The sequence below is a fragment of the Ammospiza caudacuta genome, chromosome 21 (assembly GCF_027887145.1).
Source record: "Ammospiza caudacuta isolate bAmmCau1 chromosome 21, bAmmCau1.pri, whole genome shotgun sequence".
Lineage (NCBI taxonomy): Eukaryota > Metazoa > Chordata > Aves > Passeriformes > Passerellidae > Ammospiza > Ammospiza caudacuta.
Window position 1 is genome coordinate 2,036,944 of NC_080613.1, and position 25,781 is coordinate 2,062,724.

The 25,781-nt window shown below is 43.4% G+C and overlaps 1 protein-coding gene across 1 annotated transcript; it reads right to left on the reverse strand.

The window, feature by feature from the left end:
- Positions 1-7: 7 nt before the first annotated feature.
- Positions 8-25,239, reverse strand: CNTRL (centriolin). The gene is made up of 41 exons (XM_058818127.1): positions 25,018-25,239; positions 24,586-24,719; positions 24,174-24,304; positions 22,724-22,865; positions 22,031-22,217; positions 21,741-21,934; positions 19,999-20,118; positions 19,260-19,485; positions 18,710-18,819; positions 18,032-18,226; positions 15,618-15,771; positions 14,983-15,203; positions 14,196-14,372; positions 13,788-13,922; positions 13,540-13,685; positions 12,957-13,137; positions 12,310-12,489; positions 11,897-12,076; positions 11,291-11,407; positions 10,856-11,000; positions 10,254-10,393; positions 9,583-9,766; positions 9,046-9,344; positions 8,653-8,861; positions 8,299-8,491; positions 7,843-7,973; positions 7,580-7,720; positions 7,338-7,464; positions 7,007-7,171; positions 6,138-6,297; positions 5,924-6,039; positions 5,234-5,451; positions 4,702-4,859; positions 4,367-4,440; positions 3,814-4,002; positions 3,239-3,464; positions 2,858-3,063; positions 1,816-2,085; positions 1,678-1,740; positions 1,002-1,196; positions 8-815 (listed from the first exon to the last, which is right to left on the reverse strand). The coding sequence occupies exons 1-41, from the start codon at positions 25,229-25,231 to the stop codon at positions 744-746; spliced, it is 6,825 nt and encodes a 2,274-aa protein (XP_058674110.1). The 5' UTR covers positions 25,232-25,239; the 3' UTR covers positions 8-743.
- Between the last annotated feature and the right edge of the window lie 542 nt (positions 25,240-25,781).

The following is a 25,781-nucleotide window of genomic DNA, read 5'->3' on the forward strand; positions in this document are numbered from 1 at the left end:
GGAAGTATCCAAAATAATTGTATTTTAAACCTCCGTGCATTTGGCAACAGATGAGACCTTGTAACAAGGTTTCTTTAAAGTGGAAACTGGCCACTAGCTGGACACTTAAATAGGAGGTTGGTTTGCACATGTTTAAATACACATTGAAGGTTTTTTTTTTTTTTTTTAAACAACTTATATATAAAAACCTGTTGTCAATTGTACAAAACCTTCACAGTACAGGCCTTGCAGCAGCTGCTTGTGAGTGGTAGCAAAGGCTTTTCAGACAAGGCTCACCCAGTGAGGTAGGAGAATTCTTCAGAGATGGCACCTGAGGGCCCCTGTCCAAGCTGTGGATGTGCTTTGGGCTTTGCTTTTAGAGTGAAGCCACTTTTCAAGTAACCTTTGTACCTTAAACCGTTACAAAAGAACATTTTTGTACCAGGCTGGAGTGGAACCAGCTGTCCCCGAGATTCAGCCATGGGGCTGAACAGTAGAACCAGGAAAGTCCCTGAAAGACCAGGGATGGCAACAATTTATGCAGCAGTAACTCCGTGTCCCAGGAGAGCTCCCAGCAGCTCTCACCCAGACTCTTCTGCACAACACAAACCTAAAGCAGAATCGACAGCAGCCCCAGGAATGCTGTCACAGGAAGGGACAGTGTGGGCTGTGAAGCCGTAGCTGCCCCACAGCCCCTCAGCCTTGCAGCCCTTGTGTCTCTGGCAGGTTGGAACTGGCCTGAAGCCACAGCTCACCTCTGGCCTTCACCGAGAGATCCCCTGGGAGCTGGAACGCAGCGCCGGCGATCCCACCGCGCTTCCCGGGCTGCTGGGCACCTGTAAAAACAACCCCAAAGCACTGTGAGGAAAGCTCAGCCTTTGCAAAGGCATCAGCTACTGCCAGAGCAGGGGCAGGGTGAGATCAACACCTTCAGAGAGGCGGCCCGTGGCTGTTACACCTCCCAGTGAGAGAAGAACCATTAAACCCCCCAGATGAGAATCCCGGTCCCAGCAGAACATTACCTGAGCCTTTGTCACACTGTGAAGGGATCCCAGGCTGGGGCTGCTGGCCAGGAAGGAGGAGTCTGAGGCAGTGCTGTTGACCAGCTCATCCAGCACCTGCAGCTGCCGCTGGAGGCTGTGCAGGCTCCCGGCCGTCTGCCGCTTCCCCTGCAGCAGCACCTCGGCCTGCTTGGCCATGCAGCGCCGCAGCTGCGCCTGCAACACGCGGCACGGTCACACGGGAGGGACACACAGGTCTGGGGACACCAGCGTGGGCACAAAACGCATTGGCATCACTGTGTAAAGCCAGCCCTAAAGGCTGGAAGGTTGAGTCTCACACCACAGGCAGGGGGCAGTGGGTTTGGGAGTTATTTTATCCATTTTGATGGCTGTGTTCTAACTGAGCCTGGACCTTAAGGGTATCAGGGTGATGTTGAACTCCTCTGTCATGTTGCTCATATACCACAGGATGAAATAAATGAGAGAATCTTGTTGGGATACTCCAATATCCAATTAAGTGCCAATTAAAATTACTTACCTTGCTACAGCCAGGCTTTTACTGTTCCCACTCCAGGCTCCTCTCTCTGGTCATTACAGAGTGGATTTGCCTGAGCTGGAGGAGGATCCCCACTCCCCAAGGTTGTTCAGATCATGTTTTGAAGGGGCCCAAGGGATTTGAGGGGCACAGAAGTGGTACCTTGAGCCTGTCCTCATGCTGCTGCAGCTTCTCCCGGCGTGCCTCTCCCCGCCACTGCTCATCCTTGGGGGAAAAAGCACAATCAGCCAGAGGGACCAACACAGCACCAGGAGCAGCCACTTGCCCAAAGCATTTTACCAGTAAGAAGAATCTGGAAATGTTGAACTTTTCTTCCAAGGAGAGGAGCTGTCTGTCAGCAGCAGGGAAGGGAGCAGTCTCTGAGTTATCACACTCACACTGCAGGCTCCTCTTTCCTTCAGCTGATGATTCCAAATCTTCCAAGGGGTCTGGAGAAGATGAGCGTGAAGATTTAAACCCCGTCCTAATCTCATTTTCAACCTCCAGGTTAAGCAAGGTTGCTGCACTCTCCATTTCCCTTTGTCTCTCTTCCAGGTCTTGGGTTTTAACCTGCAGCACAAAACAGCTGGGTTACAAACACCAGTCCTTAACCTAAACCTGCCTCACACTCCGACCTTGCAGGGCCTTCCCAACTGCCAACAACATTCTTCTCTGTTTTTAAAGGGGTTCACAACAATTTAGAAAGGGTTTATTGAAGGACTAGAAGGAGTCAGACAAGGTGAATCACTTTTCAATCTAAAGTGAGTTTCTAAAGAAGAAAAAGGTGGCCCAAGCTGGCACTGGCAAGTTGTTAAATGCCTGCTGAGTAGCTCTGAACATTGCTAACATTTAGTGATTTGCATAACTGACAACTCTGGGTGTATTTTCAATTGTGAATACAGGAGGAAGATTCAAAACCAACACAAAATGAGCTTGGCTCAAGCCATGAGCCCTCAGCCCCCCTGGATGTGGCCCCCAGCTGTACCTGGCTCTGGGGGTGGCTGCTGTGCCCCCTGACTGTGGGGGATGAGCTCAGACACGGCCCTGGCACTCTGCAGGCTGCCACCTCCCTGCTCCTGCTCCCAGGAAAGTGCAGGGAGATGCCTTTTACTGCAGCACCCACTGCAGAACATGAGCTCAGAGAACCCTGATTCCTGTGAGGCACAAACAGGAGTAACCTGGGTGTTGTGCAGCACTGGGAATGCCAGAGGGGGCTGCCACAAGTCTGCTCAGGAGGTTGTTGCATTACTTTGTTCCTCCAATGGCAAAAATGGGTGTTGCATCATTCTGCTGTTTAAAATAACCCAAACCCCCAAACTTTCCCCACTCAGCAAGGACTCACTTGCAGTTTGCTTTCAAGCTCCATCCTTTGCATTTTCTGTGTTTCTTTCAGATTCAAGATTTGTTTTTCTGCTTCTCTCCTCTCTGACACTATCTGACCTTGAAGTTGCTTTAGCTCAGACTTGGAGACCTCCAGTTCTTTCTGAAGACACTGTATTTCTCTGTCCTTTTGTTGCAACTGTAATTCTTTTTCCGAGAGCTGATGTTCTGTAAAGAACATAAAAAAAAAATTCTGATTAGCAAAACTTATCTTGGCCCACTTCATACACAGCAGATATTTTCCAACCACCAAGAACCCAAACAAGATGAACAAAAATATTTGTTGTGCCATTATCCTCAGCCCCCAGAGATGGTGGCAGTTCATTTGTGCAATGACTCTTACTGCTTCTTCTGACGGCTTCTTCAAGAGCTGCACACCGGGACTCCTCCTTTTCCAGCTTCCCAAGGTTCTCCTCTGCCAGCCTGACTTTGGCTTTTGCCTGCTCCAGTTTCTTGTGTTGATCTGTTAGCTCCTTTTCCAACAGGATTTTCTGATCCTTCACTTTAGCTGCACATTCTTCCAGTTTTTTCCCTTCACGCTCTGAGTTTTGCTTGAGGCGATGAAGAACCTGCCAGAAACCCCCACACTCTGAGCCTGAACCAGCACCAACTCAGGGAGAACAAAAACCATCACTAAGGGACATGAGAGAAGCAAAACCAGCAGAAATTGGAAAGAACTGCAGTCTAACAGTGCCTACTGACAAAAACTGTTTGTCAATTTTTCTTGCCTCTCTCATTTTCAGAACAGTTCCCTCAGTTTTTCTTTTGGGTCACACTTTGCTGAAACTCCTCACCCAACTCGAGCTAATTTGGCCAAACCAATCTGTGCTTTTGTGATTATTTGTAAACTCACTATTCAAACTTTTTGAATTATTTTTAAGGTCAGGAGGAAGTGAGGACACTCAGGGCTCTCATTACCGCTTCCTGTTGGGCGAGTTCTGTTTCCTTCTCCTCAATCTTTTTCTGGAGCTGCTGCAGTTGGCTCTGCCTTCTCCTGTGCCTCTCCTGGCATTCCTTACGTTTCCTTAAATACTCTCGGATCTCCTCCTTCAGGGCTGCCTGCTCCCTGAGCAGCTCCTCCTGCTGCCTGGAGCTCTTTTCCAAATCCTGCAAAGGAAAACAAAAGCACGTGGCAGGAGGAGCTGGGAATGGAACCAGCCCCAAAGGTTTGGGTTTGAGAGATCAGAGCTGGCCACTGGCACACTCAGGGCTCCTTCACTCAAACAGCCACAGGGTTAATCAGAAGGAGCCACCAGATAAAGAGCCAGGAGGTGCTGCTTGGTTGGTTGTTTTTAAATGATCTTCTCCCTGAGAAGCAATAAAGCCACTCCACACTCAGCAAGAATACAATAAAGCAATCCCTGCCCCCAGCTCTGCAGGGCTCTGGTGTTGAGCTGTGCCCTCATGAGCAGGTCAGGAGCAACATCAGACTCCCAGAGGGACCATAAGGATGGGTTTCACTAAAACCAACCTGTTCCACAAGGTGCAGCTGCTGCCTCGAGTCATTCAGTTCTGCTTTCAGTGTTTCCAGTTCCTCCTTTTTCCCTAGAAAAGCATTTGGTGACAAGAATTTTCCATCAGCAGTTTGAAATACCAATACACAGAGATTCTCTCTTTTCATGAGCAAAGAGTGAATAAGACAAACACAGTTTATGAAATGTTCATCTTTTCAACATGTTCAATTTTCTGCCTATGGACATGTGAGCATGCTGAATGTTTAATATCAAACTGTTCAGCTAAAGCGTGTCTTTAAACAGAATTTCTCTTCAAGTGTATCACTGCTTAAACCCAAAAATTGATCTTTACCTTGAAGATCCTCCTGGACAGCAGCAATCTCTGCATTCAGTGATTTCTTCTGCTTGTTCAGTAGCTCCACCTCCTGCTGCAGGTTCTTAACATCCAATTCCACTTTTTCCATGCTGGACAGTGCAGTTCTGCTGCTGTCTTCAGCAGCAGTTAAGTCTCTGTAAAATGTGAATCACATTCTTGGTTAGTTGGAAATCCTTGGTGAGGACTTGAAAAATGTCAGTAAAACCCTTGAGCAGTCAGAGCAAGACAAATGTCCTGGTCCAAGATGCAACACTTTACTTTTTGTAACATTTCTCATGGCATTGCCAGGATATAAAAATGCTGCTGATTCATCAGCTCCATTGCTGAATATTTTTTAAATCTGCTGTAGAGAGGCTTAAAGCAAAAGCTCCACAGAACATAAGAAAATGCCTGCTCTGTATCACTGGGCACCTCAGAGTTAGAGCTGTATTTTAAATTACAACACACTGACATTCACACACTTCCCCATCCCTTCTGATCTCTGCAGAAAAAAAAGAAATTCCCCCACCTTTTGGTTTGTGACAACCTCTTCTCCAAAGTCCTGGAGTCCTCCTCCAGCCTCTCCTTCTCCCTGCTCAGAGCCTCCACGCTGCTCTGCAGAGCTCTCAGGTGGGAGCCCAGCTGCTCCTTCTCCTCCCTGTCCCTCCTGAGGAGCTGCTCCTGCCAATCCACCTCCCCCTGCTGGCTCTGCAACAACCTCTGGGCATTCTCCAGCTTCAGCTTCTCCTGGGGAAACAGGCATGGTGAGCACCACAGTTCTGTGGTCCAGAACAGAACAAGTACTGACATCCTTGGCTGCAGCCAGAGTGGTTTGGGTGCATTCAGTGGAGGAAGGTGACAATAAAATGGTTCCAAGTCCTTGGGGATCTTTTTAGTGCCAGAGATCCCCAGCTGAGTTAAACTCCCTTCCACACTCATTGCTTGGAAGTGACAGGATCCAGATAAAAAGACTCTGAAGTTCCTAAAACCAGCATCCATCATTCTACAGCCCCAGAAGAGCTTCAGTGCTCCTTCTCTCTCACATGCACCAAAAAATCCCATTATTTTAAAGGGCCTAGGCAGATTTAAGACTTTTCTGTGATAAACTGAAATCAGATTAGAAACTGATTGATTTAAAAGTATCAGGGCTCTGTTACCCAAGGCTTAGGAGAACCACAGATGCCCCAGTTCCTGCATCAGGCACAGAAGCATTTCTTACCTCCAGAACAGCCACCTGGGTCCTTTCCAGCTCATTGACCTTCTGCTCATGTTGGAGTTTCAAACCTTCCAGTTCATTCTTCTCAAGCTCCAGCATTTCCAGCACATGTTTCAGTTCTAGGGAGGTGAAATAAAGAGCAGTTATTGGATTAGGATGAGCACTAAAGAGCTCTGTGTGTTCCTTCACACAAAACCCAGGAAATCCCAGGACATACCCATCTTGTGCTTGCTGATTTGCCCAAGTATTGCTTGAAGATTTTCCTCCTCCTTCCTAATATCCTTCTTTAGGACCAGAAGCTGTGCTCTTTTCTCATTCATCTGCACATCCAGTTCATTCTTCTCATCACTAAGCTCCCCCAGAAGTACTTTTATTTCCTGTGAGAATGTATCAATGTTACAAGGAATAGCATTCTTTGCAATTTAAAATTAATATTTCCTTTAAACTGAAGTTCTAAATATTTATAAAATAATTTAACAGCCTGTCATCAATATTGTGGTTTAACAAACAAAAAATACAGAATATTTAAGTTAAGGTCTTGTTTGTTGATGATTTAGAGTAGTAATTCTGCAAAGATTTTGATCTCCAAATCTTACCACAACATTGTCATTCCAGTGAATAATAGACCTTAAAACAAAACCAGACAAGAAACCCTCACAAAGAAAATAAACCACAAAATCTCATTAGCCCCGGTACTTGGTTTTGACTTCAGCAGGGAAGTACAGAATCCTCTCTGTGCAAATGGGGATGGGCACAGACTGGGGCAGCTGTGTTGTGTTTTACACACACTGATCACACTGATTTCCCTCAGCAGCTGCTCCCCAGCAACAGGAAGTCATTCACAGACTCATATTTAATGTAACTTGGCTCTCAATTCTGTAAGAGTTACCAGAACTGGGGAGTTCTTCCTTGTGCATCTGGACCAAGCTTTTAGTCACACAAACCCATCAAATTCCATGTTCTATTTCTCAGTGGGTTTGGGGAGGGCACAAAAAGCAAAACTGATTTTGTGGAAACCTCCTGGAATGTTTGCAGTGCTTCAAGTCTTTTGCTACAATGGTTTGAAAACTCATTTGGGAAACTTGCCCTTATTTGGAGAAGCTTTTCATGTGCTTCAGTCTCTCCATCCCGAAGAGCTTCCTTGAGGTCACCTTTCCTTTGGGAAATGCAGTCCTGGAGGCCATGGAGCTCTTCTGTTCTTTCAGTCACCTGCTGCTCCAGGAACAGGAGCTCTTGCTTCTGAGCACAAATCTACAGTGGAGAAGTTTAACACAAGAATCAGTGCAAGCTCTTGTTTTTGTAGCTAAACATGAAAAAAACCCACATGAAAAAGTGCAGAGAGCCTGGGATCGTAATTGAGACACAAAGGTTAATTCTAACAAAATGGACAGCCCAGGGTTAGTAGGCCAAGCCTCACCTGATCTTTCAGAGTTTCCAGTTCAGTTTTCTTGCCCTGAACAAGGTTTTCTGCTTCCCTGATGATCTGGAGATGCTGGCCCTCATTCCCTTCTGCAAGTCTGATGTCTCCTTGGAGCTTCTGAAGGCTGAGAGTGAGGATTAAAGCAGGAGTCAGCAGAAGTGAGAATGCCTTAGGCAGTGACTCACTGGAGGAGGACATGTTTAACTTCATACAGTCCATGGTAAATTGAAAGTCCTCACCTTTCAGTGAGCATTTCTATCTTCTGGTTCAAAGACTGCAACTCAGAGTCTCTTGCAGCCACCATTTTGTTGATTTCCTTCAAAACACCTTCTTGTTCCCTCTTGAGCTGCTCCAAACCCCTCGTATCTGTCTGTAATAACCTAGAAGAGCATTTATTCCTTTTCATATTGACATTTTAACAGCTCTCCCTCTCCACAAGCAGTGTCCTGATACTGGAAAGATGCCAGTCCTTGTCCTCACCCCACAGGAGCCCCCAGGGTACCTGAGCTGCTGAGTTGCTTTCACAACTTTGGTGGCAGTTTCCTGAGCCCTCTGCTCCAGCTCCTCTGCCTCCATTTCAGTGCAGGACAAATGGTGTTTGGCACGGTTGTACTTCTGCAGAGTCTCTTTAGTCTAGAGCAAAAATTGGGTTTGAGACAATACATTTCACCTCATACTGCATTTGCTGTTTAAAGGGGAGCTCCTGGCTTGCATATTCCAGCTCAGCCTTCTCCCTCTTTCTACCATAAACAACCTTTTCTCCTCTCTTGTCCAGAGCAGGAAACCTTCCTCCTCTCAACAAGGACTAAACCAAGTTCTTCTAGCACAGTTTATTTCCCAACTTACTTTCATATAGAAGCATTTTAAGAAGTTCCAGGTTGCCCATGTGAAAATAAACTGCCAGACAAACAAAACAACACTCAAATCCTTCTGCCCTCAGGGCTTTGCCTTCCCTCACCTTGCCCCGGGTGCTCTCCAGCTCCACCTGAGCCTCTGTGAGGAGCCTGTTGGCCTCTCTGAGCTCAGCCCGGCGCTTCAGGAGAGTTTTCTCTGCACACTCAATCTCCTCTGCAACATCTTCCTGCTGCTGCAGGGACCTCTCCAGCTGCAGCTCTGCAAGGAGGCTGTCGGTGTAGCCATCAATAAAGTCCCTGAAAGGATGGAATTAAATACAACATGGAATTCAAATACAGAGCTGCCAAAGGTCTGGGAGCCTGCTGAAGTTCTACACTTGTGAATGAGTTTAAAAGCTGATTTTGCTGGGAAAAGGGTGAAGTATTTGCACAGGCTGCCTGTCAGTGCCTGTCCCCACCTGTGTGTGCTCTGGTTCTGAGCCGCCTGGCGCAGCTCTGCCACTTCCCCTTCCAGCTCTGCTCTCTCCTGCTCCAGAACTTCAACATTTCCATGCAACCTTTCCACCTCCTTTCTGTATTTATGCTCAGCTGCCTCTGAGCATTTATCTTTGTATTTCTGAGATTTTAAATAGCACACAGTGTCTTCCAGCCTTGAGACTTCACTCTCCTGCACACAGGGAACAGAACAACACAATCAGGATCCATTTTCCAGCTGAGGCCTCCTGACACCCAGGAGCAGCTCCAGCTGGCAAAGGCTGGAACCAGATCCAGACCCTTCCTAGCAGGGAGCTTTTCCTAGAATCCATCTGTCAGTCAGCTCCCCAGGGTCCTGGTGCAGCTCTGGTTCTTACCAGGTCCTGGTGTTCAGGCACGTTGCAGAGGAGCACTCCCAGGGGAATGAGGGGCACGGTGAAGTTTGGAGGCAGAGGGCCACAAATCACCTGGGATCCCAGAGGAGCCAGGCCATGGATGGTGGAGCCAGGAGCAGCTGGAGCTGCAGGAGGGGGGCCAGAAACCCCCACACCCTGAGGTGCAGGGGCCCCATCTGGAAGGGCTGTGTAAATAACTGTGCCTGGGGCTGCGACAAAGGGAGAGCCTTCAGGGACAGGAGATCCTGCATTTCCTTCACCATCTTCTTTTACTCTTATTTCTTTAAAAGAGACAAAACCAAACATGTTACTTTCCGTAACTTTTTCAGTAGAGATAGTCTTCAAATGCACATTCTAAATTCTATGTAATTTACAAAAATGTTGCTTAAACAAAGTTATTCAACAGTAATAAACATTTATATTCACTCATGCCCATCAAAAAAACCCAACTCTCTGTGAACTCTAAGCAAGCCCACCTTTAGTCTGTTCCTAAACATTCTGAGACTGACACTGACTCACCTTTGCCAGAATTTGCTTTGTACAGCCTATTTCTGACTGGTGAGTAAACCCAACATCCTTGGCTGGGCAAGTCCTCCCTCCCACAGGGGGGCTCCTGAGCATCCCCTCTCCTGGCTGGGGATGTGCCAGAGCACCCCAAACACACTCCAGAGTCTTTGGTGCTCTGGGAAGCAGGAGTTGAAGCCTAAAGAAAAAAACACAGCATGTGTTAATCATGAAATGGTAATCATGGCAAATAAAGGAACTGTTGTAAACATTCTAATGACTTTTCAGAACAGGCCACACATACCCTGCTGTCTCTCAGTTCTAAACATGATGCAGCTTTAAAAGCATTGAATATATTTTAACAGTATTGGTTTTAAATTCAGACAAATATTCTCTTGAAAGAAATGTTTGTCTGTAACATCTCCTTTTAGCCCTTACCTAAATGGATTTTCAGTAGTGCCCCCTGAACAGTTCTCTCCCCATGTGATGTACCTGGGCTCCCATCAGCACAGTAAAGGCCTTTACCAGGGAACATTTGTGTGTGATTTATTTCAATATTTCTCCTACATGCCAGCCAATGTGTATTGTTAAATTTCTCCCAAACCTACTAAATTTACAATGCACTTTCCCCCATCAAAGGGCTTTCCACAAGGAAAACAACCCACAGCAGGAGTTTTATTCCTGACCTGTGATGATGTCAGGTAGTACCAGCATCCCCCTCTTTTCAGGGGCTCTGCTGTACTGGGGCTGTGATCATTCTGCTGCAAGAGCACATTTCTGAGGGCTGCAATTTCATCCTGTAAGGTCCCAATTTCATCTTTGTTACCTGGAAATTAAGCACAGTTTTAGAGTCATCCAAGGCAAATAGTTTAATAGATACTGCATTCAACTTTTCCCTCAATGCTATCCAGTTCAACTGGAACTATATTTAAAAGAAATGATTGCTGAGGGAAACAAACTAAATGTGATCTATAATCACAGGCATACACAGGGGGTTTGGTGGTTTAAGATTGTGGAAATGCAAGTTCAGATCCAGGGAAGTGCTGCTCATTTTCCTTACACAGAGCTCTGCCAATGTCCTGAGCAGTTTAAATGGAATGCTCAGCACAATCAGTGTTTCCTAAAGAGCTGTGAAAAGTGCAAAGTAATGAACATTGACACATATCCTGTATAAACCTGTGCAGAAGGATATTCTCAACACTATTCTCCAGGTTCAAACAGTGAGAAATGGGGAATAACAATCTTCTGTATCCTCGTCTCCAAGAAGTGGAGAGAAAAGAGAAATTACCTGTCCCAATATTATCCAACAGCCATTTCAAACGGTCAATCTCTGCTTTTTGCTGTTCCACAGCCTCACTTAATTTATTAATTTCAAACTTCTGAGTGTCTGATGCAATAGTTTTCTCACCAGCTTTCTCCATTTCCTGCAGAAGCTATTTGAAACAGAAGTTTAAATCACAAAAAGCTCCCACTCAATGGCACAAAGCTGTTCTTCCCATGCCCTCAAATGAGGGATGTTTGAGTGACCAGGTGATGGTTTTCCTTAAAACTCAGCTGCTCCAGGCAGTGAAGTCTTCAGTTTTTTCTGGGGCAGGTGCCAGGGGAGGGAAGAACACTGATTTGGGATAACCTGAGGGCAAAAGGGCAGGGCAAGAACCTCTAAACATGACATTTCCAGAAACTCACTGGGATTGTATCATATAACACAGAGCAAACAACCTACTTGCTCTTCCTTCTCCTTGAGGAGCTGTTGTAGCAATTCTCTTTCTGCTTCTGCTTTGGCAAGAGCCTGGGAAGCACGAGCTGCCTCAGCACAGAACTCCTGGGCTTCCTCAAGCTCCTGAAATGGAGATTTGCATCTGAGCTGCAGTTTGCAGGAACGTTTCTCAGGCTTGAGAAGTGCCATTGTGAAAAGTTAACCATTGATAACCTGACTGTTCTGAACTCCAGATACATGTAAAATACTGTTTCTCCTTTCACCTCACAGCATTGGTACAGAGATGTTATTATGTAGCCAAAAGTGCTTCCCAGTTTGAAAAGGAGTTTCCAGTCCTTTCTTTTGTTTTTCTGGCTTACAGAACAATGAATTATCTCTTGTTTGCCTTTCAGTCAATAAGAGATTAATGATCTTCCCCCTCCCTTTCCCCCCCTCAGCAGGAACCTGTCCATACCCACATTTTCTCCCTCATCTCTGTACCTCAAACTCTGCCCAGAGCAAGGGCTCCTGTGCAGCTCAGAACACTTTAGAAGAAAGCTCTGAAGGACACCAGCCCTGCTCCCACCGCAATGCCATTAACAAGCAATTAATTAATTGCCCATGCTGCTTGACCTCAGCTCTCTCCTGGTGGATCCTGAGCACAGTTCCCTGCAGAGCCTTGAGCTGCTTTGCAGCAATGGAGAGCTCGGTGGCTGCCAGCCTGTCTGAGGTGATCACTGCTCTCTGCAGCTCCTTCAGCTCCTTGTCCAGACTCAGCACTTGCACGTGTGCCCTGGCATCTTCTCTTTTTCTCTGAAAGCAGGAAAATAGATTTTTACAATGTACTTTCATCCTCCCCTCTACCTCATTTCATATTATTTAGAAAAATGTCTAAAGTGAGGACAAGCAGTAAAATTTAAGGAAAAGCAAGATGCTATATTTAACATCTGTGCTCCTGCATGTGTTGTTTTGGCTTATAAAGCAGAAATCCACAAGTTCTTTTCTCAAATCAAGCAGTGCACAGACCTGCCCTCACCCATCCTTACCCTGTTCTCTAAATCCTCCAGCTGAGCAAGAATAGCCTCTTTTTCTTCATCTGCCTCCTGGAGCTGCTGATCAGTCAGGCCCTGGATCTCTTCCATGCTCTTTATTTTTTCATTTAAACATTGAATTTCATTTTCTAACTGATGCACCTTGTTCTTATTTTGCCTGTTTTCAGCTTTAACCTGTAAGTAAAATATGTTAGCATAAGTGGCCATACATTTTTTTCCAATCAGAAGCCACCCTGTTTTAATTATTTAATTAAATTTCTGGGAAATGCAGTTACCAGCATACTTTGCATCAAAACAAAAAGGAAAAGTAACTACTGTGCCACTGTAACTGTAATATTTTAAGAGTGCCTCAGTTATTTTATTAGAGATATGTAAAATGATCTTTCAAGAAGGTTCAGAGCTGTATTTTTCTAGTGGTCATTAAAGTCTTTGTTGCCTCTGAGACAGATCATTGACTAAATTCCAATTCACCAAACAATCAGGAAGACTATTAATGAAAAATCAAATCAGACTCCACTGTTACACAAAGGACAGAGCACAGCAAAGCTTCATCGAATGAAACCTGATCCTTCAGCTGCAGGTTACATTTTTTAGACTAAGCTGAAATTGTCTCACTCCTGCTTTTGCTGTTTGATACATGCCTGTCTGTACTTCTCCAGCATTTCTTCCAGTTTCTCCTGCTGGGATACCAATTCTTCCTGCAACTGTCTCTGTCCAGCCCATGCTTTCTCTTTTTCCTTCTGTGCATCAGCAAGGATGTCATTGAATTCCTTCTGCAGACTTGCAAGGTTTTTCCCTAAAATATCAGCTGAATTTGGACACCTGGAAAGTTCCAAGACAGAAAACAGTGATTTTAAGTTGTGATCCCAGATACTGAAATCATGACTGACAAACAGTGCAAGTTTGAGAGATGCTCTGTAATTCATTCAGGTGAGGTTGGAAAAGTTCTCTGAGTTCATCAAATCCAACTCCTCCCCCAGGACTGCCAAGGCCACCACTCACCCCTGTCCCCAAGGGCCACATCTAAATGCTTTTTAAATCCCTGCAGTGCTGGTGACTCCACCACTGCCCTGGGCAGCCTGTTCCAATGCCTGGCAAGACTTGCAGTGAGGAAAACTTCCCAGATATTCAATCTGAACCTTCCCTGGCACAACCTGGGGCATTTCCTCTTGTCCTGCCCCTTCCACATGCTCAAATCTCACACCACACTTTTATTTTACTCACTTCATCTCTCCTGCTCCTGTTTGTAGCCTTTTCCTGAGTTCATTTATACAAGCCATGATATCCTCAGGGTGAATTAAGTTACCAACTGCATGGTTTAGCTGATTCTGGAGATCTTTAAGCTGTTGTTTTAGGAAATTATTGTCTCCCTAAAAATAGACAAAAAAAAAAAAAAAAAAAACCCACACAAATTAAGCAAACAAATCCACAAGAGATAAAAGCCAGGATTTTTAATACACCAAAAACTTCACCTGCAATTGCTTGAACTGTAAATGCAGCTTGTAATTTTGTTGTTCCTTTTCTTCTGCCAGTTGTGCTTTGGTCTGAGCATTCTCTAACAGCTGCCTTTCCTTTTCAAGTTCATCCTGCAGGGCTGACAGTTCCATCTGCAAAACCACAAAACCTCCAGATTAATATCCCCACTCCCAACCCCAACCTGTCCCCCAAACACACAACAGATGTATTTCTTAAAGCAGCAACAATATGACACCTAAAAAAGATCCAACAAAACAACCCCAAGCAAACCATCTGCACCTTGCTTCAAAGCAAAGTTCTAAATCCCAGCAAACTGCCTACACCAGCAGTTTGTGATTTGGCTTTGGAGAGGAGGTGTGCTGGGGTAGCTAACACCTCTGGCAGCACTAAAGCTCTGCTCTTACCTGGCTAAGTTGTTTCAGTCTTTCAAGCTCTTCTTTTTGGTGCTTGGCTTCAGCATCTCTCTCTCTTAATTGAGCTTCCAGCTCAGCCTTGTGGGTGCTGACCTTCTCCTGAGCACCTTGCAGGGACTCATTTATCTCCCTCTGCTCCTGCAGTGAACTCTCCAGCATTGCAATCTCCTGGAATTTAACACCCATTTTAGAAGGATGCACATGGGAGAGCCAAAATTTAATAGTATTTCTCTCCCTTTCCTTTAACTCAGGAATTGCATTAAAACTGGAAGGGGGATGGCACTTCTATCTGCAAGGCCAGGCCAGTGGTGCCACTGACTGTCCAAAATCCACACCCAGGTTAGAAAGGGGGAGCTGGAAGTGAAACAGAGCTGTGCCAGGAGCTCAGGCTCACACAACACTCACCAGGATGCCAGACAGCTCTGGGTCATTGGCTGACAGGACAGACCCCAGCTGCTGACACACAGCCCTGGCCCGGGTCAGAGGGTTCACTGACATCCCCACAGTCACTGCAAATCCATTTGCAGGGATGTCTGCAAGGTGAAACCTGCACTTTGAGCCATGTCTCACAAAGCACAGCTTTACTGCATGTCTCTTACCACTGGTTTTAAAGGCCAGATTCTATTCTTGAGGTGTGCGGGCACCTCATCATGTTACCAAATCAGAAATTATTTTGTCCAAGGAATTGTGCTTCCCTAGTCCTAATCTGATCACCAGATGATTTTTTCAAGTTTATTCTTAGATATCTAAACTTGGGAAAAGAGGTATTAAGCCTTACTTTTCTCATATTTTCTGCATCCATGGCAACCACTTCCAGGTTGTTTTTATCCTCCTCCAAACCTGCCAATCTTCCCAGCAAAGATTCTTTTTCCTTCTGCAACTTCTTACACTCCTCATTGGCCTGTTTTGCCTGCTGCTTCACACTCTGCAGGTATTCCTGTAGGCCAGTGATAATACTTTCCAAATCCCTTTTCAGTGCTTCATTTGTTGCTATCTGACCTGCAGGAATGCAAAATGAGTTGGAGGTAGTTAAAAAGCCACATTTATTTACCAAGCAAACCAAACTGCCTTCACTTCAAATGTTTGCCATTGGAGTAAGTAAAAACAAGTACCTAGAACTCAAGGAGAAAATATTGGTTTTAAGGTTAGGACTCCCAATATGACTGTGTTAACCTGATCACTGGAAGAGTTAAAAGAAATTGCAGCTCTTTGTGAATTTCTGCCCCTTTTCCCAAGCAGACAGAAGTGAGGTGAGCACACACAGTTTCTCTCACATCATTTAAGAATAGTTTTTTAGCACTTTCGTACCTATTCTGTATTTCATTTGAGCAAAGATAAACAAACCAATCCTCAATTCAATTTTCATGTTGCCCTAAGTACAAGAAATACCTTGAGACAAAAATTAAAGTTTACCATCAGTGAGCTGCTGCTCCAAATCCTTGATTTCCTCAGTTTCCTTGGCAATCCTGGAGAGCATCTCATCCAGGCGAGTCTCCAGCTGCTGGCAGTGTTTGTTCATTATATCCAGGTGCTGCTCTTTACTGGCTTTTTGAGCTTTCATGTGAGCCTGTCAAGTAACAGAAAGGTAAAGCAGGGCATCAACACAGATTTAAAACACCAAATTGGGATTTTGTCTCAGTTCTGCAGTGTCCCACTATCAGCAAGAAAAGCCACGAGCTCAGCACACACCGTGGTGCTTTGGGGTTTGTTACTTGTTGGAATTTTCCCTCAACCCTGCCCCACAAAGGACCCCAGATAAGCAGCAATCTGTGACTACCAGCATTGTCTGCCCAGGCTGAATAAAGCCTGCATTTATAAATTGGTACTCATGGCTACTATCTTTCTTCCTGCCTTTCCGTTTTGTTCTACCACTTCCTCTCTCTCAGTCAAGAACAAACATGATTTCTCCCAGAACCTTTAATCCTGTCATCCTGCATTGCCCTCACAGCAGATGATGCATTAGAACATGTCAGGTCAACACTTCAATGAAAATACTCTGAATAAACAGCAAGTCGGGTCAACTTTACAGTTACTAAGTAAATATTCCTAAGTAAATCTTATTTTATTAAAATATTTCTGAGCAATACATCACACAGCTCACACAGACTCTGGCAAGGACTTCATGCATTTACATGAATTAACTGATTGTTTCAGCTGTTTACAAAAACTTGGTTATCAACAGAATAAAGTGTTATTTCTTACCAGTGTGCAATTGCTCAGAAACAACTCAAATGCCAGAAACTTGGGAAAATACAGAATTATACTGTCATGATTAACTGCATGTTTTTCTTACTACTCAAAAAAATAAATCAAGCTAACAGTAGAAAATTTAAATACGAGTTCTCAGAAGAAAGAACACTTACAAAGTTGCTTCCATAACAAAAGTAAATGGGCAAAACCGAAGCTTTTTGTATTTTAAATGGATTAAACCGGAAGTTAACTTAAACATCCATATCAGCACAGTTCAACTTGTCACCTTGCTAAACACAAACTGCCCTGCAGCTCTCAAAACCGAAATTTCACCAAGTAAAACTCGAGCCGCTGCCACTCAGCCATCTTGCTGCAGCTGCCGAACGGCACCAAAAATGCAGTTTTAAAAAGAAACAAAAAGCCACAGGTCCCCGAGCACTTACAGCTTTGCCTTTGTCTTTTCTTCCTGAGGCAGCACTTGCAGAACGCCCCACCCCTGAGCGGGAATTCATTTGAATAAAGCACCGGGAGCTTCGGCACGGCCGGAACGGAGCGGAGACTCCGCGGGGCCGGGGCTGGAGCCGGAGCCGCCGCCCGGGCTCCGCTCCCGTTCCCGGTCCCAGCCCCGCTCCGCTCCCGTTCCCAGCCGTTGGCTCGCAGGCGTTTCCTGTGTTGTGATTCGAAGCGAGGGGCGGCCGCGGGAAGGGCCGGGCCCGTTCCTGCCCCGGGCCCCGCTCCTGCCCTCGGGCCCCGCTCCTGCCCCGGGCCCCGCTCCTGCCCCGGGCCCCGCTCCTGTTCCGCTCCTGCCCTCGGGCCCGGCCATTCCCCCGGGAGCCTTCCCGGAACGCGCTCGGCCCTTCTGCCACCCAAGAGCCGAAGAAATTAAGTTTAAAATACAAAAGGAGCATTTTAAACAAGTGTTTGCGTGCCTCTGCTGAAAACGAAGCCAAGAATAAAAATACTTTCGTTTCTCACTTAAATGCACCCAGCTGGCTTGAAAAACTTTCGTTTAGAGATATAAGCTTTTAAAAAGCACTATTAAAGATAATTCTGTTTCATTTTAGTTTCATTTCTGTAAGTGTTTGCTGTACCTGAACACAGGTCTAGCTCAGAAAAAGTCCTGCATCCCTGATGGCTATCATAAAGTTGGGTGGAAGCTCGGGCTGCCCTTGGCACCCCAGCCCCAGGAGCTGTGACCTTCCCCAGGACTGGAGGTGACAGCAGAGAAAGGCCACCAGTCCCCACCTAACAGGCTGGATAAGCACTGCCACACACAGATCTTTAAAAACCTTTAAGGCCAGACTCCACAAAGAGATGCAGGAAGGATTTGTTACACAGAAATTGTCTGCAAGGCTCTGCCCAGTGAGTTTGTGCAAAGCATGAACATTTAGTTCTGAATGTGCTCTACAGCACCTGCTGGGAATATGAGTTGTACAAGTGTTTTACCAAAGCTGGTTGGTTTGGTGGGATTATTTAACTGTAAAGATTTTTTAACTTTCAAATCATAAGTTAATGACTCTGATACAAACTGCAAAAGAACACAACTCATTAAATAAGCACAAGTGAAGGAGCACCTGCTAAAGCTGCCTTAATCCATTGCACAGTATATAACAACTTCAGATTCTGGTTTTACTTACATGCCTTGGATCCTCAGGATTTACAGAACCAAGTGAAATCTGTAAATCTTCAAGCTCTTTTTGATTTTTCCCTATTTCCCTTTTCTGTTTCTCTATTTGTTTTTCCAGTTCTAAGGTTTCCTTGCGTAGCTCCTGCAGGATTTGTAACTTTTCACTCAATTTCTGTTCAATTGCTTCCTTGCTGGCCTTGGAGAGCTGGGAGACAGCATTAGGTTGAGTGGTTGGAAACAGACAGATGATTAAGAATATATTTAACATTTAAATAAAGACAATCCTGGTCACTGATTTTCAGGCAAGTTTAAAAATCAAAAATTGATGACAGTTGAAGTGGAAGATACTGTTTGAGTTTAATGGTGATAAATTAATTCTTGCTGCCAATTCTGTAGCCACATTGCTTTTCAGCTGCACAACACAACCTACACAGCAGGTTCTTCCAAAGGGTTTGGGGAAGTCAGCAATAAATCAGCAGCAACATGGAACAGATGCCATTAACTGTATACAGCTCTAACAGCTGATTTATGAACAAGCTCTCTAAAACTTGGAAGATTTTTCTGATGCTTGACACATGGATTTATGTCTGTACAGTGGCCTCTTTATAAGAATGGGGAGAAAAAGTTGTATTTTCTTACATCAACACCACTTCAAACACCTTCCCTTTCTCCTTGTGGAAAAACTTACTTTTTTCTGAGCCAGAGCATCCTCCAGTTGTTGCAGTTCCTCTGTTACTTTCAGCACTTGTTGTTCTGCATCTCCAATTTCACTTTGCAGTTCTTCTAATCTTCTTTGTGCTGCAGACAAAAGAAACCCAACATAAAATCCACAAAATACATTGTAATATTGTGTATAACACTGACACACAGCTGTCTATGAACACATTAATCAGCACAGCATTAACACCTTGATAATCACACCTAATACATTCTGCTTTCTCAGAAAAGAAGTCCAAAGTTTGTTTAACAAGTACAACACAATTAAATTCACGGATCAAATATGAAACCTCCCTAGAACTGTATTTTCAGTAACATGTAATGCTCTCATCCTGAGTTATTTTAAAATACCAGCAGTAAGAAACTAGTACCAAAACTGCATCAAGTCCAGTGTTTAACAACCACAGCACTTCCAGCCTTTGACACACTGCTTCTGTTCTGATGTCTAGCATGTAACCACTGGAATAAACCACACTGATACACATGTTTTCATCTTCATTTAATAAAAAACAAGGTTTTACCTGAATTAATCTTTTCTTCCTTATCCTGCAGTATTTTATCTAAACTTTGGAGATGTGATTCCAGCTGGGGTTTCCTGCAGGAGTCATCTTCCTCCTGTTGCATTTTCCCAAGCTGCAGCTGCTGAGCTGGGTCAGAGATGTAGCCTTCCCTTATGACCATGTTCCTTTTGTACCTGGCCTTGCCAATGTAGGGGCTTTCACCAGGTACATTATCAAGTTCAACCTCCTGAAATGTAAGAAGCAGAGTCTTTATCTCAGAACTATGGCTGCAGCCAACTTCTAGCATACATTTATTCCCTTATCAAGCAAAAAAAGGAAAACCAATTTGAAATTAGAAGAATAAGAAGAAAAGAGATTATACCTAATATTTTTGGCCTTGAACATTGCTGTTTTAGAATGTAATTAAAACCAAACAAACCTAACTGAGGTGTTCCCAGTTTGTTGCAGATGTCTGGAGGAACTTTTCCTTAGTATATTAAATTTACTTAGATTATATTTAGTCCATTACATTGTTGCACTTAAATTTACTCAGACATAACTTAATTGAAGTCAATGACTACTGATCTTACTTTTCTCATGGATTTCATTCTGGCATTTTTGTTTGCAGGTATGACAGAGGTTGGGCCTTTAATAAAGCAGTATCTATTTGATTATAAGAAAACTAATAAGGATTTTATTTTTCAAGGTGAAGAATCAAGGGAAACAGCAATAAAAAGATACATGATTTTAAAATTATTACCTCTGGGGGCAAATAATTCAAGGGCTCAAATTTGACATCGATCTTGTAAAAGGCCAGCTCCTGCTCCAGCTCATACTGCTTCTGGCAAGCCCGGGTCAGCTCCACTGTCTTCTGCTTCAGCTAAAGAAGCACAAAGCCAGTGAGATCATTCCCTGGAATTCACTCAGCACTGGCACACACACTGCAGCTCCACAGAGAGCAGGGCACAGCCCCTAACGTGGGAACAAAGCTCACAGCACAGCTCAGGATCAAGGATATCACAAAGGGCAATTTTACAGTGGTGACTAAGAGGAGACAAAAGCTCCACAATTAATAGAATACAAATGATCACATGAAAGGCCTTTGAAATTTATGTACATCAAAGTGACAAGTTTATTTTTAAACCTAATTTAGGATAAAACAATAATTTGGGTATGATCCTTCAGCAAAATCTGAAGGATCTGCTACTAGTGAGCATGAGGGCTATTAACACCAATGATCTGTTAAAAAACCAAAATATCTCAATTGTCAGAGTACAAAGTCTATGTATTTTATTTTAGCTTAACTATGGGCTAGATTGGTTTTGAGGTTATTTTTAAGTAAAGGTCCATCATGTGATTTCTTTTTAAATCAACTTTTCACACTGAATACCTGAAGGAGAACATGCAGCACAATTCCAATAGAGAGTGGAAAGCAGAACTAATGGAGGAAAAGAAATAGAACAGGAAAGGCTTAAAGAAAGATTTCAAAACCTGATAAATGTCATGCAAAAAATTAACTTTGTTTCAGAGAAAAGGGGGAAAAATAGCAAGAAAATTGTATTCCAAACCATAGTGAATATAAAATCTCACTGGGACACTTCATAATAATGTTGCTACTTCAGGGAACGTGCAAATACATCCTAGAAATAAAACCAACCATGCAACCCATGGGCACAGTGGGGCTACCTTGAGTGAGGAACAAAGGCTCTGCAGGAAGGGGACTGTGACAAACCCAGACACCAGCTAAAGGGAGACACAAGTGAGCCAAGTTTGTCATCCAAAGGAGAAGAGTGGGTTCCAGCTGCAAAGTATTTGCTGCTAAACCTCCTTATACTGCAAACTTCATTTTAGAAGCAGGCTGCTGGTTAGTGTGTGTGTGTTCAGCTGTAGAAGTACCAGGTATGAGAGTCTGAAGGATAAAATTTTAGAGGACAATTCTAACAGGATAAAATCCAAATATTAAGTTCCCATCAGGTCATTCACAACCCAGCACCCTCAAATGCAGGACTTTGCCTGCATTTTATGGCTACCAGTGGAAGAGACTCCAACATAAGACTTTAGGATGATGTGAATAAAATACAATTAAACTGGTGAGCATTACCCAAAATAACATTCAAGGGCTATTACTGACATACAATTTGCATGCACATCTTGTTTGTGTAAAAGGAGCAATTTTCTTCCTTATTGCAGCAGCACCTCAGAGTCTGAGCAGTGCAGGATATTCAGAACATCAGCAATTCAGCAGCTTAACCTTTCATCAACAGACAAAATTTTAAACAGATATACATAAATAATTACTAGAAACAAAGAAGTTACTACAAATCACAGGAGTGATACTGAGTGCTGCTTCCATATACTTAAAAAAACACAGAAAGAATATTGAAGGTCAATAATCACTCTCTAATGAGTTGGAAGTCTCTCAATTTTAAAATTAAATTTTCAGTCACTTGAACTCTCACACTGACAGTCTGAAGACTTCCTTAGTGCCAGGGATTATCTTACCAGCTCATTTTTGGTGCCCAGGTCCCTCTGCAGCTCATCAAAGCTCTGTCTCTGCTGCACAGCCTTTTCCTTTAGTGACTTGTTGAGCTCATCTTGATGGTGAAGTTGCTCAAGCACTTTGGTCTGGTTAAGTTTCACACTCTCCATCTCCTTTTTTGTGTTTTCCAACTCTTTTTCTAATTTTTCTATCTCTTCTGAAAAACAAAATCAGAGAAACATTCCAATAGAAAAATCTTTTCCTTCTCAACTTAAATTTTGTCTCATTCACTTTAGATTTTACAGATTATTACCCAAATTAAACCTCTGCAGAGCTTCCTGCCTGTCATGGTTTGTCACTGGCTGTCCATCCAGGTTTTCCAGTGCCCTCAGGTGGAATATGGTGTACAAGCAGTAGTGAGGCAGACTTGCAACCGGGTTTCCAGCAAGGAACAGAGAGGTCAGATCTTGCAGAGGCTTTAGCTTAGCTATATCATGGAGCTACAAAGAGAAACAAAACAATGATTAGACATCCTTCTGAGAAGAATTAAACCCCCAGGAGTAAATTTCTGATTATGTAGAATGGTCTGTATTAAAATATTTATTTTAACCTTTATGCTAAAGAATAATCTCTAGAAACCTAACAAAATACACAGTATTATGACTAAAGTAATTTCTTAAAATCAAATTATTTCCTCTACAAAAAATGCCACTGCAAAGAGTGTAAATGCAATCAAGCTTTATCTTGGAAATGTCAAGGTACCAAGGCCTGTGGATGTACAATCCCCCCAAAAAGTTATGTTTTCCCAAACAACATAATATAGGTTTGTATCCTCACCACCTGCAGGACAGGAGTTTATCTGATAAATAACTTTATTAGGCTCCCAACTGCTGTATTTCCCAGCAGACTGTGTGGAAAGACACCCAGCAATTACCCAGGGTAAGTCAATGAGTGTAAATGCCCAGCTCAGACTGAACAGTGCCTGTTTCTGACCAGAATCACTCACTGAGGACACTTGGTTCTGTCTCAGATTCAGGCAGCGCAGGGATCTCAGCTTCCTCCCTACCCACACAGGAATGTGCTCAATCTCATTCCCTGCCAGGTTCAGCCTCTGCAGGTTCTGCAAATGTTCTATGCCTTCAATTTTGCTGAAAATGAGAAGAAAAATGGAATTTGTCATGAATCACAGCAAATCTGAAATGAAACTGAGGCATTATGGATAAACAAAACAAAATCTGTCACAATTAATTAACCAAGAGATCAGCAAAACCATTACTTAGAGTCATGGACAATTGAAATAAAATGACACCAGCTTACTTACAACTACTAAATTAAGACCAAAAATCACAGCACAATTTTCTATCATTGTCTCAAACTCATTACTTTTGCATGTCTTCATTTTGATATTGACACTGTTTTAATGTGTGCTAAATCCATTTTAATAGGCAAAATTTGCTCTTTCTCTCCCAGAACATAATGGGACAAAGATGAATCAAAATAAAGTTGTATTGTGGGAGTTTTTTTCCCCCCATAAAAAGGAAGGATGAGCTGTAAACTGACAGCATGCTACATTTTTAGTTTTTTCATTAAAACTATTGAGGAAACCATGCCAGGTTGTTTACTTGAGCATTTTTAATGAGTATGTGTGAACATGAAGTAAACCATGAGTATTATAACAAAGTACAGCAGGATGTGCTCCTGTGACTGTGCTGGTTTTTGTGTATGTATGAGCTGTAAATAACCCAAGTGTGAAAACAGAGCAGGAGCTACTTTGCCCTTTTCAATTCCTGTTGAGAGAGGAAGTTGTGTGAATGCAATGTGTAGAAATGAACTCTGGGGTTTTACTCACTTCCCTTTGCAAATGTCTCTGCTGAAATGCAGCCTCTCTGCTGCAAAGGCAGTTTCATAATAGTAAAGATCATAATTTATTGACAGAAAAACTAAAAGTGATTAAGAGTTCTGCTACTGCATGAACCATTACCCTTCAATGCTTTAAATAAGACACCAGGCTCTCAAAAGAGTTCAAAAGCAATTTAGGGAATTTATGGCCTGCCTGATCAAGCCCATTCAGCTTCCTCTCCTAAAAGAAAAACTTATTATATTACCTGTAATAATAAACAGTAAAAGTTTAATTAATTTTTAATGCACTTAATTGGGTTATTGCTCTTCATACCACTGTCTGTTGTGGTATCTGGAAACTTGCACTTCTGGCTTGGTTTCCAAGGAAAACAAATTAAACCCCAGCCATGTACACTGACAGCACTTCCAGAATTATTTATGCTCCCAGTACCTCAGAGCTTGGGCTCTTTACAAACACCTCAAAGCCTCTTAGTCTTGAAATACAGCTGGGAACTCACCTCAAGTGCTCACTCCTGTGAGAGAACTCACTTTAGCAGGAAAGGAAAATCAGCTTTACAGACCCTGGGCTCCCCAAAGCCTGGGGTGTCTCCTCTCACCTGATTCTGTTGTTGGACAAGTTGAGCTCACGCAGCTTCAGCAGTTTGTCCAGCTTCTCAATCTTCTCTATTTGGTTGTTACTAAGGTTTAGCACTTCTAGTTTGTAGCACTTTTCCAAATTTTCTATGTACTAAAGAAAAGAAAATCCCTTAGCATAGGGTTTGGATTTTTCAAAAGAGAAAAGCAGCTTTCTATTAATTAAAAATACCAAATATTCTAATATTTTATTAATCACAGTTCATTGTGGTGTTCTATAACCCCACTTTAGGTACAGTCTTCTACAGTTTTGGAAAGCTGGATTTTAAATTTACAGTGGGCTAGTCTTCATCTACATCAAAAGCAACATGTCATTAAAAAAAAAAAAAAAAACAAAAAAAAACCCAAAGAAATTCCAAACTTCCAAACACTTACCTTAAATTTCTTGTTCCCATCCTTTGGGCAAGAAAGATTCAGTGAGCTTATACAAGCCAGATTTTGCTGTTTTGACAGACTCTTTATAAGGGGCTCAGTTATGTACCTAACCCCCGGGCTAACACCACGTTCATCTGAAATTAAACAGAAAGGATTGATGATTTTTATATTTGCTGTTTTCTTTACACTGAATACTGCAAAAACATTGAAAATTATACCCCCAGAAACATTTACAGGAAGGACTAAAAGTCTCATTATTCTCCCCAGCTTTCATTACTCCCACTTCCACATTTGTGTAAAAAAAAAAAAAAAAAAAAAAAGACAAATCAAAATTTTCAGGCTTCTTTCCAACAGATCATACATCTTTAATCACACTGGCTTTTAATGCTTGTGGTATGTGCTTGGATAGCAGTATTATTGACTATACAATACCTTTCTGAAATTTAAAAGCAGCTCCAACATTTTCTGCTGGAATCTCCCACTGTTGGGGTCTCTGCTCCATGTTTTTGGCAGCAGCTGGAGGGGTCTGTTGGCCAGAACGTGGACGTGTGACACCAGAAGTGACAGGTGACATTGGCTGAGGTATCAGGGATCCTGGTGCCTGTGGTTTTCTACCTGGAACTTTCCTTACAGAGCCTTTCTTCATCGCCAGAAATGCTGGGTATCACATGGCAATACCTGGAAGAACTGAAACAACTATCAGTCTGTGTAGAAAGCTAAATCTCAAATGTTTGCATGACAACAAAGGTGCTACAGAAGCTGCCAAAAACCACAACTCCTATGGGTGCCAGCATCCAGTTTTCCTGGCCTGGGGAAGAACTTTACCTTTATATTCCCACCCTTCTACAGCACAGCCCCAGCGACTGATGGAGCAGTTCCCAAAGCTTGAAATCACCCACTTTGCAGTAAGAACAAATGCAAGCAGAAAAACGCAACCGAGAAAAAAAAAGTAGGATCAGTCTAGCACTGAGATTCCCAGAGTTTTCCTTTCTGCAAACAAATTATCCTGTGACTGACTGGGAAATTCCAGAGAATGTTAACAGAAACCTCCCTCAGGGATGAACATATTTATTTCTCCAGAGATAAGGGCAGGAAAAGTCCTGTACTCTGTGTGACAGAGCCCTTGTGGCAACCATCTCCAAGGGACAAAGCTTTACCAACACCTCCACCCACTGAACAAGGAGCACATTTTAAGA